This window comes from Lutra lutra, chromosome 1 (assembly GCF_902655055.1).
Source record: "Lutra lutra chromosome 1, mLutLut1.2, whole genome shotgun sequence".
Taxonomy (NCBI): Eukaryota; Metazoa; Chordata; class Mammalia; order Carnivora; family Mustelidae; genus Lutra; species Lutra lutra.
In genome coordinates, this window is record NC_062278.1 from 151,555,614 (window position 1) to 151,569,113 (window position 13,500).

Genomic DNA, 13,500 nt, shown 5'->3' on the forward strand with positions numbered 1-13,500 from the left:
CGGTTTCCTTTGCGGCCCCTCAGGTCCCCAAGGCGGACTAAACTGGGGCAGCTTCTCCATCCTGAAGGAGATTCCCGACACCTAGGTTTCCCACCCTGGAAAGGGAGAGAGAGCAGGACAGAGCTGGGAGAGGAAGAGACAGAGAGGGGGGCTGGACACCGGACACCCGCCTGCGAGGGGTTAACCCGCTCCACTGGGCCATTGCCCCCTCTCTCCCAGGAGCCACTTCAATCGGTTGTCGCCCCAGTGGCCGCCCTCTGAGCACGTGTTGCTGCCGGTCTGCGTCAACGCGGAGTAAACAGATGACTGGCTGACAGCGCCGGGAGGGGCTATTTAAGAGGCAGCGTCCTGCCGGCCCACCTGAACTTGGCTCGGCTCCCTCGCCACTCCGTAGAGACGCGAAGCCCGCTGCGTCCTACTCTGAAGGTAAGTTCCCCGCGGGGAATCCAAGTGTCAAGTTGATTTGAGAATGCCGTCTTCAGTTTTGTGCCCCTTTCGTTTTATTTTTCTGTTTTCTGTGTCTTCTTCCCGACAGCTCGAAAGACATTTCTTAAAGTCAGAAACAGCAGGGAGGTCTGGGTGGGTAGAGCTGCTTGAAAGACTTCCAAGAGCCTGCTTTGTTCTGGTCGGCAAGCAATGCTGGCATATCTATTTGCGAGGATTAGCATGCAAATTGGGATTTGCTAGATGTTACACAGAGGTGCAGTGTCCTTTGCAATCTCTGCAAATAAACTATCAAGGGGTTTTAAGATTGAAATTCATTTTCTAAATACTGCAGAAAAATTCAAGGCTTTGGGGATAGAAACGTCCGGGTGTTGTATCTGCTGGTGGATCTAAAAGGCAGTGGCGCTTTGCCAAGGACAGAAGACTGAGTGCATATTTCGGATTTTTAAAAACCCTTCCTGTGTTTTGCACAGTAGTTTATTGCCAGTTCCCATATGCACCTTAAAGAAACTTTATAAATATGGCTTTTCTTTTTTGTCCCCTCATTTTAAGCTGTGCTTCTCTTTTTTCACGCTTTAATTCCCCAATGGAAAGGTTTTTGGCATCCAGGGTCTCATTTCTCCCACGGAGTCTTCTCTTTAAGACATTTTCCCAGCTTTAATCTCTTGCTTTCAGTTAGAAGACAGACGATCTAACCACACTTTCTGAAACAAAAGGAAAACAGAAGACATTTCTTATGCTAGCCAGGGCAGAAGACAGGGTCTCAGTCCGTTTCCCCGGGGCACCGGGTGTGGTTCACCCAAAAGACAAACGGGGTGTGCCCAGACACGCGGGCTGTGGCCGCTTGGCTTACGTCGGCGCCTGGTGAGCCCTCGTATGTGCACCAGTGTGGCGGGCCTGGGGCCCCGCGCATTTGGACGGAGCCCCCTTTTCCGTACCCCAGTTGCCCCAAGCCTCCACAAGAGCCTGTGATGCCCTCCCCCTCAACTCCCCGCCACCAGCCGTTTACGTCCCCTCCCCTTTGCTCTCCGCAGCCATGAACGGCGGCGTGTGCCTGTGCGTGCTGCTGGCGGTACTGGCCGCGGGCGCCCTGGCGCAGCCGGTACCTGCGAACGACCCGGTGGGCCCAGGGGCGCAGCAGGAGGAGGAGGCGCCCCGGAGGCAGCTGAGGGCCGTGCAGAAGGTGGACGGCGAGCCCCGAGCGCACCTGGGAGCGCTGCTGGCCAGGTACATCCAGCAGGCCCGGAAAGGTACGGATGTTCATTCATCTGTAGGGTCCTTCCCCTCGCTTCTGACCCGTTGCGGGCCTTCCAATCCTGACCCTCTTCCCTAGCGTCTGGCTGATGAAGGGGAGTAACCCCTGGGAAGGACACGCAAGGCGACACGTTAAGCTAAAGATTTTTCACTTTCTTCCCACTCCCACCCCACCCCAAATTGCGCTGCGGGCAGGACAGTACAGTTTTCTGGACGTCCTTTGTAGCAACTGAGAATGAGGGTGGAGGATTCAATTCATGAAGGAAACCTTTTTTAAAAAGCTTTCTTGAAACTAGTATTTCGCACGTGTTGCTGTAAAGTTCAATGCCATATTATAAAGACATTAAAAGATAATGACCGATAATGACTCTAGAAGGGTTTGCCGACCTACTACATACCTAACACTGTAAATGCAGAAGAGCCAGGAACCACCCAGATAGTGACACTGGGAAACCCCTAGCAGGAAGGGATCCATACCAAGAATGTTCTTGAGTTCTGATGGCAAGACAGTTGAAAAAGCAGTGACAATGTCAGTTTTCACCAAAGAGTGTAACAGGTGGAAAGATTCAGTAGCAGTTTTGAGTTCTCCTTGGCTGTGATTGAAAATGATCACTCAGGAGACCTGTTTGTTCTTATTTTGCTGTTGGAGACATGGTCCCAGTTGTGGCAGGAGTGGGCACAAGCCAGGTTTCTCAGCATCAAAGTCTATTTCCAGGAATAAGTTGATTCGGTGGCTCGCTAGCTGGGTGACATAGTGACAGCCCAAACCCTTTCCTGGGCCTGCCTCATCTGTAAAGCAGGGGTGAGGCTAGAGTTCCCTTAGGTCCCTTCTAGCTCTTTGTGTGATTCAGAGAGAGGCCAGTGCATCTGTAGTGGCCTTAGGAACCATGATTGTGACTGGGGTAATTTTTTTCTACCAACTTGATCCACAGGGACACTGATGTCACACACCAGCTATGGGGCCGTGTGCTAAGCTGGACCAACGCAGCTGGACAGTAAACTGCAAAAAAACCAACCAAACAAAATATGCTGCTGGGAAGGGTGGAGGGCGGAGGGTGGCTCCTTTCCCAGGAGGCTCTCTTACCCTCCCATGTGCCAGGGCCTAGATTTGAACTTTACTTAGCTCATGGCTTGACTAGACAAGGAGAAAACGATGGGCTCGGCTTTCATATGAAGGTTTTATATGAAGGTAAGATCGGAGCTTTTTGACCAGGGCAATTCAGAAGGAAAAAGAACAACAATAGAATATGATTTGTTATATTTTGTCCTCTCCTCGGGAAATTGTCCCAGCTACCATCTTCGTTTTGCTTTCCAGCTAATTAAATTGAGAGAAGTGGAACTACTAGTCAGATGACAGAGAAAGTCTGAGAACTTTTGGAGTTCCTATTGATTGTCTGTCTCAAAGTAATTTAATATCTGTCCTTGGATGTAGGTTGAATTTCAGCCAGACCAGTCTGAAATATCACAGGTTTTTCAGAGAGCCGTAATCTGGAACCGCCTCCCCACATTCAGCAAAGAGCCACCAGAAATAGGTCTGGGAAAGAAGCCAGTTACCAAACTATTTCCCCTGAATGGACACCTGACAGTGGCGTTATGCTACAAACCTTAGCTGGAAGCTTCTTCTTAGCATCTCTTCTCAGCCGCCTTCTCCCTTTGCCTGTAGAATGTCGTGCAACAAGCCCACATGGGAATGGCAGCCCTGGGTACTTTAGCTGCCAACACCCACCATGAGCACTAGGTAGAAAACAATCACACTCTTCTCTTTGACAAATAGGAGCCAGGAAGAAATATTTATCCCCATACTGTTTCTTTGACTATTTTGAGAACATCTTGGATATCTCCTCAAGTCTAGTACTTAGGCTTAAAGATTCTAAACACAGCCATGTACCCCTTGAGGAATGCTCAAGAGTTTACCATCAGGAACTGCGCGCAGAGTTTTCAGTGAGGGAGGGGAAGCAGTTCTGTTGGGGGCAGGGGACATCTAGCTTACACCTACCCCACAGCCCACGAAGCTCTCATGCTTATATCGGTAACATCCGTACTGTCTCCTGGTCCTCAAGGAAGCCCTGCTTAGTGAGTCCCTTTGTCCCTGTGGCAGCCAGGGCTCTAGGAGAATGTGTAATCTACATGACTTTGCTCACCTCACAGTCTGTTCTAGCCCTGCCCTCTCCTGAATGTCTGGGAGCCATTCAGCTTCCCAGCTGTACTGCCCATTCAGGGTTTCAAAGTTTAAAGGAGCCAGGCCCTTCCATTCAATTCTGTAAACCAGTTGGAGTTCCTACCTCTTGGCGCTGTGGGGAAGTGAGCAGGGACCCTGGTAAATGAGCACAGCGTGTGGAATGGGGGAACTGAGATGCGTAACCAGCGCAGCTACCGGGACTGAAAATGTGGTCCCCTCCCCAGCCCCGCCCACCCACAACCCAGGCTGCTTGCACACATCGAAGCTGCCCCTTTGCCTTCATTAACTGGAACTTGGAGCTGTGCCCAGCCCTTGATGGGGGCATTCATCAGCAGCAGACAGAAGGATGGGCCATACTTCTGTTAACTGTGTACAAGTAACTGGATCTGCAAGGTTTTTTTTCAACGTGAGGACTAATATTTCACCTGAAAAACACAGAACAATTAAACAGCCAGCTCTGTTTGCCTTTTGCATAGGCTGCAGATACCTGTGAAGGGGCTGGAATGTGCTGGGTTGACTCTTAATTCCGAGGCTGGGAAGTGATTGAGGTAGGGGTTGGGGGAGAAGAATGGTTGGGGACATGGCTCTGTATAATTGTTTCTGGTTTTTAATGTAGCTGGCTTTACCTGGTCATCCAATAAGACAGAGGAACTGCTCCTGCAAGCTCGTTTCTCAATAAATTAGCCATGGTCTGACTGTTTGCTGCCTGTGGGCAGGAGCTAGCAAGGGCAGCCTCATACAGAAGGGCTGAATGACAACATTACAAGCAGTGGAGACACAGTGGCCCTCTGGAGCGATCTTAGAGTCCCCTGGGCTTTGCCCTTCTAGGTCCCTGAGGGACCTTTCTTGTCTCTTAGCTTGCACAGAAGAAGGCATGATACTGATTTCATATCCAGAAGGCCACAGTCTGTGATCTATGGGTCAGGACTGTGTCACATGTCCCCAAAGAAACTGCTTCTTCATGTCCCTGCTCCCTCAATGTCAATTACACCTGAGAACCATCCTGTTCCTGAGGATTTCACTCCCATCTCCGAGGCCCGTTGCTCACTCAGTTATTGCATTTTGGCCAAAAGGGATAAATGAAATAACCCCCTTATTATCTCTCTGCCCACTCTTCACTGAGTGTTACCGACGTAAGATTTTGATCTGACAGGGTGCCTTTTTCTCAATATCATTTTCTAAAGAGAAAGTAGTTTTCAAATTAATTTCTAAATAGTATTTGCCTAGCAATGGGACTTGACTCATTTTTTAAAAACCATTCAACATCAAAATATTGTATATTGTACTTGTGTTACCTTAACAAGAGTACTCAGGTATGCTTGGGATCTTAAGGAGTGAACTTCAGAAATGGGTAAATACCAAGGAACCTTGCTTCGCATCTGCTGAGGACCAGCTACATAAGAGAAACCATCCCCACCCTCAGGAGTAGGGAAACCAAGGCAGGTCCCACAGTTGGTAAATCCTCTGAAATCTTTACATATTGGAAGTCATACCCCTCACTAGTAAATATTACCCTCCCAGACCTGGGTCCTTCTCTTGGATTTTGGTCCAGCAAGCCCACTACTCGATAACTCCTTGATACCTTTAAGAAGGTGCATGTTACATATTGTCTGGCTTTTCTCATTCTTCTCCTTTACAGATTGAATTAGCGATGCTCTTAAATATAATGGCCCTGTTTCCTTTTCCCTTGCGCCTTGTAGCTCCTTCTGGCCGAATGTCCGTCATTAAGAACCTGCAGGGCCTGGACCCCAGTCACAGGATAAGCGACCGGGATTACATGGGCTGGATGGATTTTGGTCGGCGCAGTGCTGAGGAGTATGAATACCCCTCCTAAGGGACCCCGCCTTTGTCAGCACACCAGGAAATGACCACCGGTCTCAGAGGAGGCAGAATAAGAAAACAATCACACTCATAACTCATTGTCTCTGAAGTCTGACATTTTAAGTATTTATTATTTTTCAATGTGAAAAACATTTCTGTACGATTTTCCAGTGCAACCTCACACCTCACCAGAATTGTACAAATGGAAGACAAAACATTGTCCTCATCTGTGACGCCTGGTCCTAAAGTGTTGCTATGCTATTAAACTGATTTCATTCTGCCCCCTCATTCCCTGTGTCGGTCGAGCACCAAGACGCCATTTCATCCTCAGGACCCTCAAGGAAGGAAGCCTGATACATGGAACCCAAAGACAAAACCACCGGTAGATGGTTCCAGAGAAGGGTCCAGAAACAAGGGTCGGGCATCGGGCTGACTTCTCTGCTGTTGGCCAAGTGACCAGTGAAAGGGCCTTCTGGGTCAGCCCCATGGCCCAGCCCTACCCACCCTGGGCCTGGGGCCCCAGCTGGGGTCCACTGTAAAAAGAGAATGTGCCCTGCTTATAGTGAGCACTCATTTGTCTGGGTAAAGACCAGACAAGCAGCTTGGGATGGAGCCTTCCTTCCATCTGCCCATTCCCACAGGATGTACCAGCCCCATCCCACACCAGAATTTCCTCGGGGTTCTCTTGGCCTTTAAACAAATTATGGGGTAATGCCGGTCAGTGCTTTCACATCCCTTGGATCTCTCCATGGCCCTGTGGCACAGAAGTTATTGTCCTTTTACAGATGGAGAAACAGGCCCTGAGAGGTAGAAGTGGCTGGGCCACAGTCCAAGGTAACAAGATTCACAGATTCAATCATTCCCAGGTAGAGTGACCTCCATCACCCCAGCCCTTCCAGACTCTGGAATGCATATGAACCACCAGGAAGTCTTGTAACCCATACACTCTGATTCAACAAGTCTAGCCTTGGGCCTGAGCAAGCTCCCGGGTGATACCAGCACAGCAAGGCCTGGGCCACACTTGGGGTGGCAGTGGTCTTGAGAGGAGCCTGTGATCACAGTCCTGTGGGTCTCACCGTATTTCAGAGACTTATTTCAGGGCATGTTGGATGATTCTGGTAGCTATCCAGAGCAGAAGCTCTCCTTCCTTGAGCCAATCCCTCCTCTAGGTCTCCATAGGAGTCTGTAAAAGAAATTATGTTAAGGGGGCACCCGGGGATAATCTGATGCCTGCCACCCACAGTGCAGCCTTGCCATGTCTCCTGGCCAAGGCTTCCAGGAACCTCAGGTTCTTATCCAGCAAAGGCCACAGATGGCTTGCTGCAGCCAGACGTGAAGCCCCAAAGGAACAGACATTGGAAAGAATGTTGGCAAATCTATAACTGGTCCTGGATGGGCCATCCTCAGCACAGGGCTACCCTGCAAGCCTTAGTGCCAGCTTCCTGGTTGATAGAAAGAGGACGCCAGGAAAGTCCTCAGAGGAAGAGGACTTTGCAATTCTTTAAGTTGAACTGAAGTCAGCATTCAGTGTAAAACTTGGACTCTGAATAGACAACTCATTATATTCTTACCTTGTGAGGGCATTACCTCATTCAGTCCCTACAGTTTGGTCTCAAAGATTGCTTCATATCTCAGGGGTCCAAGCCCTGCCCCATACCCAGATGCGTATGTTTTTAGTGCAGAACACACATCTCACAAAAAACAATTTTTTTTTCTGGGTGTGCAGGGGATCTTGAGTACCAGATGGGAGTGGTGTGTGTGTGTGTGTGTGTGTGTGTGCGCGTGCGCACACATGCGCACACATGTATGTGTGGTTGGGTGGGGAATGGTGAAAGACTTGGAATTTAATATTAAATCAGCAATGGAGAATGGGTGACAAAGGCTCGATCAGAATTAGTAATTTATAAATCATCAGGGAAGTGAATGGTAAAATATCATTTTCAAAGATAAAAACATGAGTCATACAAATATAAATGAACACACATCAAAGATGTCATTTAAGTCATTAATAAAGAGACCAGTAAGATGTCAATCATTTCAAAGGGCAGTCTGAAGGACAGACACACAGAGGCAGTCAAGAATGCTGAAATGAAGTTGCCAATAGATACAAATCAGGGTTGTATCTTTAGGCCAGTAAAATATAATGTTTGGAACAACCTGTTATCCAGGACAGAAAGTAGGTGTATTTTTCAGGGACGATGTTCACTGGCATTTCTACAGACAAGAATCATTTGCAGGACTGTCCGTTTTCTATGGCTTACAAAGTTGCCCAGTCAGAAACACAGGCCTCAACAACATAGGATCCATTACCAGCGTCCCACTGAAAGGACACCCACTAATCTCCTTTGCTCATTTCAGTCTTTCACGGCTCTTTCTAATGCGGGAAAGGGAAAGGACATTTTCTGACCTCTCCTGGGGTGCAGGACTCTGTACAAGGAGACTCGTGAGCACCAGCTCGGGATGCTGTCGCAATCCTGCAAGCAAGGTGACCCCACTTTTCAAAGAGGAAGCTGGAGCTCAGAGAGGCTCGGTGACTTACCATGCACTTTGCACACACATGGTGGCATCAGGGTTGAAGCAGTTGGTTCCGAACTTTTAATGAGGCCACCTGGAGGAAATATCTAGAGTCTGGCCAAGAAGGGGCTTGGAGACTCATCTAGAAGCTTTGTCTACGTGAGTCTGAATTGGACTGAATCAGCTCTTTAAGCTCTGCTTCAAAGATGCCTGGGGCAGGGATGGGGGATGCACACACACTGGAAAAGCATGATGCCCCCTTCCTCCCTCCTCGTCGTCCTCCCCTCCAGCCTCCTCCTCACTCACTCCACCCCACCCTCCTGTGCCTCTCACCATCCCCCTTCCTTTGCCAGCTGATCCCCTTGAGTCCTTTCAGCAGGCAGGACCCCTGCCCTGGGCCCTGCCCCCCTGCAGATGTTCCTGCTGCTTGCATTCTCAACTCTGCTAATGAAGACTGCTCTAAGGGCTCCTCTTTAGTCAATCCATTGGGATTTACGAGTGGAAAAGGCCAATGGCTATCACTCTAGCTCAACACATACCTTCCCCTACCGGACTCCGATTTTATAGATGATAAGTTCACTCACGATCACACACTGAATTAGTGGTGGAACCCATGGTCCTCTCTGGAATGATTCCTTGCCAGGCTGAGACACAGCGAACTTCCCTGCTGCCACCTGCACTTGCTCACACCTCTAGACCTCTGGGTTCAGAGGCCAGACCTGGCCTGCCTTGACCAGTGACCACTCAAGTCTCAGCAAGACCAGCGGCTGCAGAGTGGACAGAATTCCCCTTCCCAAGATTTGCTTTACCAAAGTCTGACTGCAGTATATCTCTCCTATAAAGTGAGAAAATCTTTACACAGTGCACCCCAAGCTACGGATGGCATTTTTGTTCTCAAGTTCAGCCAGTCACAGATAAAGGGAAAGGGAAGATGAGAGAAAGGTATTCTGCATTCATTCTTTTAAAAAACAACAGCACAAAACACCATCCTTCTTTCTTGTCTCAGGTTGAAGAGCTAGAGGAAAGAATCTTGACCAGTTAGCTAGATTTCCAGGTACCTGTGTATTTTTTTTTTTCAGCATCTTCAAATTACTGTGAGTCCTGAAGGTAAGAAAGCAGATGTCAAGCAAAACAAGAGAAAAAGCAATTGCCTCACGAATTCCCCCTGGGTTCTGGGTCCTGGGTTCTGGGTTCTGAAAGGATTTATTAAAATGATCTGTTTGTGTCTGGCTCCTGCTCTAAGATATGTCCTCCCAGAGAACCAGGATCAGGGACTCCAGATGAGGGAATACCTGCCCAGATTATCCACCACACACAAAGCCCTTGCTGGACAGACCTCCCCCCAGACATCTTCATCATCAGTCCCACCTCTCTGACCTCATTTCTTAACACCACCCCCTCACTTACTCATTACACCCCATCCTCATTGCCTTCCTTGTTATTCCTTGGAAACTCTAAAATCACTCCTACCTCAGGGCCTTTGCACCTGCTGCTTCCTATGCCTGGCTCACTCTTCTTCCCAAAAAGGATAGCTAGATCTCTCAGCTCATTCAACTCCAACATCATCCGCTCAGAGACTGCCCTGACCATTCTCTTAAAAACCTCCATTTCACTCTATCCTTTTCCTTGCTTTACTTTTCTTCTTGTGCTTACCATTATGTGGAATTACATTACTTATCTATTTGTTTATTGGTTCTGTCTCACCTACAAGGATGTCATATCCATGAGGGTAGAGATTTTTGTCTGTTTTATTGCTATATTCCCAATTCCTACCACAGTATCAGGCACATGATAGATACTCAATAACTATTTGTCTAATTAATTAATTAATCAATAAAGGAAAATATCTCTGGATCTCTGCTAGTCAGGTTATAGATCGGTTTTAGAAGCAATTTCATGGGAACATTTGTTTTAAAAATCAGAGAAGTAAAGCGGGCTTAGTTGACCCAGCCATGTCCCTCCAAGATAGGCATAAGGATAAGAAACTGGAAAACAGATCAGGCACACAAAACTGGCTGACAACCTGAATAACATCCATGGAGATCAACATGGAAAGCACACTTTAAAATATACCCCACCCCCAATGGTACTGGGTACCTCAGAAGGTTAAGTGTTGGACTCTTGATTTCAGTTCAGTTCATGGTCTCAGGGTTGTGAGATCAATCCTCATGTCAGACTCCGTGGTGGGTGTAGAGCCTGCTTAAGATTCTTTCTCCCCGTTTCTCTCTCCCTCCCTCTCTAAAACTAAAGTAAAGTAAAGTAAAATAAAATAAAATATACCCCACCCCAAACACACACCTCCACCCCTATTTCTTTTGCTGTAAGTTAAAATCCAGATAGAATAGAGCAATGCCAAAGAAAAAAAAAGAAGAATGTTGATGGGTTTTGCTGCATTTACTCAGAATGTCAAAGAAGTGGAAACAATGTAAATGGTCCACAGTGCGGAGTTGTTAAAGAGATGAGTGCAGCACCCACTAGTGGGCTCCGAAGCAGTGACTTCATGAGTATCGAGATGGTGTCGGAACATGGGAAATGACTACAATCCATGCAAAGTGAAAAGATCCTCTAATCTAATCCCATTAGGGATCCCATTAGGGATTATTTTTCCTTTAAAAAGATTGTGTGAAAATCACAGTGAGGGTCATAGTCACGGATGTTTTTCTTCCTCTTCTCCAAACTCTGTCCTCTTTGTAGATCATCCTTATAATAACTATAGTTCATGTTTTCCAGGTTGTGCCAGTCTACAGAGAGACACAGAGTCAGCAGAGAAGCCATAAAATCAGTTCTTCAGCCACCTTTACCAAGAAAACACACACACCACTCCCCAGATGATTTTGACGATCACTCGTGTAGCCTCCCACAGCTTCCGCCATTTGCCTTCCTTAGCTCCTGCTCGTTAAGGCCTTGAAGCTCCCTGGGGATGTCACCTCTGCTGGTGGAGATAAGAGTATTCTGGCTACTGTGCCCACCCCACCCCGAGTTTCAGACCCAGTGTCTAGAGTCTTCTGGTACCTTCTGTCCTCAGTGCGGGAGCCTGGGACACACTGGTACCATTTTGTTCTCACTGGGTCTCAACAGTTCTCTGTGGGACCTGGATGCCAGTTATCATGAAATTCACCAGTTTCTTTAGCCAAGTGGGGGTACTGCCTCCACTGAGTGTGCTCACTTTGCATATTGAAGTCTCTGTATTTACTTTGTAAATTGAAAAACGATAGCGTGAGTCACATAGGCAATCCATTCTTTACACCTGCTGGCTATGTTAGGTTCAGGGGGCGTCAAGAGCTCAGCTGCTAGGGTGGAACCAGAAGATCACCCTTCTTTCTAACCAACTTTATTGGTTCTTCTAGAGCAGGTCTGCTGCTATCAAGTCCCTTAGTTTTCCTTCATTGGAAAACGTCTTTATTTCTTCACCTTCCTTCCTGAGGGATATTTTCATTGGATTTAGAATTCTAGGTTGATGGTTCTTTTCTTTTGTACTTTCGAAATACTTCATCACTTCCCATGGCGTCCATGGTGTCTTCTGAGAAACCTGCAGTATTAAATCATGACTCGCCTATAAGTAATGAGTCATTTTTCTCTGGCTGTTTTCAAGGTATCTTCTTCATCTTAAGATTTCAGTAGTTTGTTTATGCTGTGTTTGGGTGTGGATTTCTTTTGGTTTATCCTGTTTGGGATGTATTCAACTTCTTGAATATGTAGTTTATATCTTTCACTAAACTTGGGGAAGTTTTCAGGCATGATTTCTTCAAATATTTTCCCAGCATCACACTCTTTTTGCCTCCTGGGATTTTGATGCAACATTCAACCTTTTATTGTTGTCCCACATGTCCCAGAGGCTCTGTTCATTTTTTTTTCCTCTCCGTGGTTTACAATGGATAATTTCTATTTATTGATCTTCTGGTTCACTCATTCTCTGTCATTTCCATTCTGCTAATGAGTCCCATCCCCTGAGTTTCTTAGTATGGTTTTTTTATTTCTCAGTTCTAAAATTGCCATGATATCTTCCATTTCCTTGTGAAGATTTTCTATCTTAACAATTGTTTCAAGGAGGTTCGCAATTGTTCACTTGAACACTTTTAGAACAGCTGCTTGAAAGTCTTCAATAATTCCACCATCTGTAAAATCTCATCCTTGGTGTCTGTTAATTGTCTTTTCTGAGGAAGATTGGAAATTTTATGGTTCTTTGTATGTTCAGCAATTTTGGATTGCGTCCTGGACAATTTGAATATTACATTTTGAGACTCTGGATCTTGGGTAAGTCTTACCAAAAAAAATGTTGATATTTTTGATTTAGCAGGTGCAACCTGTTTAGGTTCAGTCTGCAAGTTCTAGTGTCCCTGCTGTGGGCTGTGGATCCAATGACAGTTTGGTTTTCAGTGAAGTTCTACTGCTCTTTGGCTCCATTTCAGGCATTCACTCCCAGTGACCATGGCAGGCACTGGGTGGTGCTCTATGCATCACTTTAGCTCTCAAAATATTCGGTATGCTAATTAGGATCTGATCCAGACATGTATGGTTCAGGAGTTCATATAAAAGGATACAGAGTCATTTTCCTGAGCTCCTCACTCTCTGCCATCTCCCCTGCACTTTTCAGTTCCCTGAGGCTCCTCTTTTGAGTTCTTCACCCAGAAATTCAGGACTCTGGTACCCTGTTCTGCCACACGCTTCCACATCTGAGCCCATATTCAGGTCCCAGGGGCAGGAGAAAAAAGAGAGGAGGAAAAAAAGCCATGGGGGCTGGCCCACCCTCTTGGGATCATATTCCTCTTAGCAAAGAACAACTTTCCCCTTCCTCAGGGTTTTGGCTCCTACTCCATTACTGACGGCCACCACTCACTGTGGGTCTGCCTGGGGGCTGCGAGATGAGAGAATAGAGAGAGAGGAGGAAGAAAAAACCAGGGAATGTCCATACTCTCTGGGCATTAGGAGCTCCCTTTCTCGTTCTTCCAGCCAGAACGAAAAGGCATCTTCTAGAGCTATCTGTGCTCTAGACCCTGCTTCCAGTCTCCAGAGTATTAAGCTTAAGATAGGCACCATCAAAACCTTCAGGACTTTCCCTTGCCTTCTCTCAATCTGTCAGGGTCTGGCATATCCTGCTGGAACTGTAGGATCTTGATGAGCTGTCATTTCAAGATGTGTTGAAAGTTTAAAAACCAGTCATTACTAGCATCAGGCTATTCCCTAAGAAGGTGTGGCTTGCTTTATTATCTAAATTTTGAATTGTTTAATACGACTCCCAAGAGGCTTCTGGCTTGGAAAATCTCAAGAGAGGACAAGAGTTGCTGACG

The 13,500-nt window shown here is 47.0% G+C and overlaps 1 protein-coding gene across 1 annotated transcript; it reads left to right on the plus strand.

Moving 5' to 3' along the window:
- Positions 1-314: 314 nt before the first annotated feature.
- On the plus strand, positions 315-5,986 carry CCK (cholecystokinin). Its single transcript, XM_047739400.1, has 3 exons — positions 315-426; positions 1,479-1,694; positions 5,578-5,986. Exons 2-3 carry the CDS (start codon positions 1,481-1,483, stop codon positions 5,709-5,711), a joined length of 348 nt encoding a protein of 115 aa, XP_047595356.1. The 5' UTR covers positions 315-426; positions 1,479-1,480; the 3' UTR covers positions 5,712-5,986.
- The last annotated feature ends 7,514 nt before the right edge of the window (positions 5,987-13,500 follow it).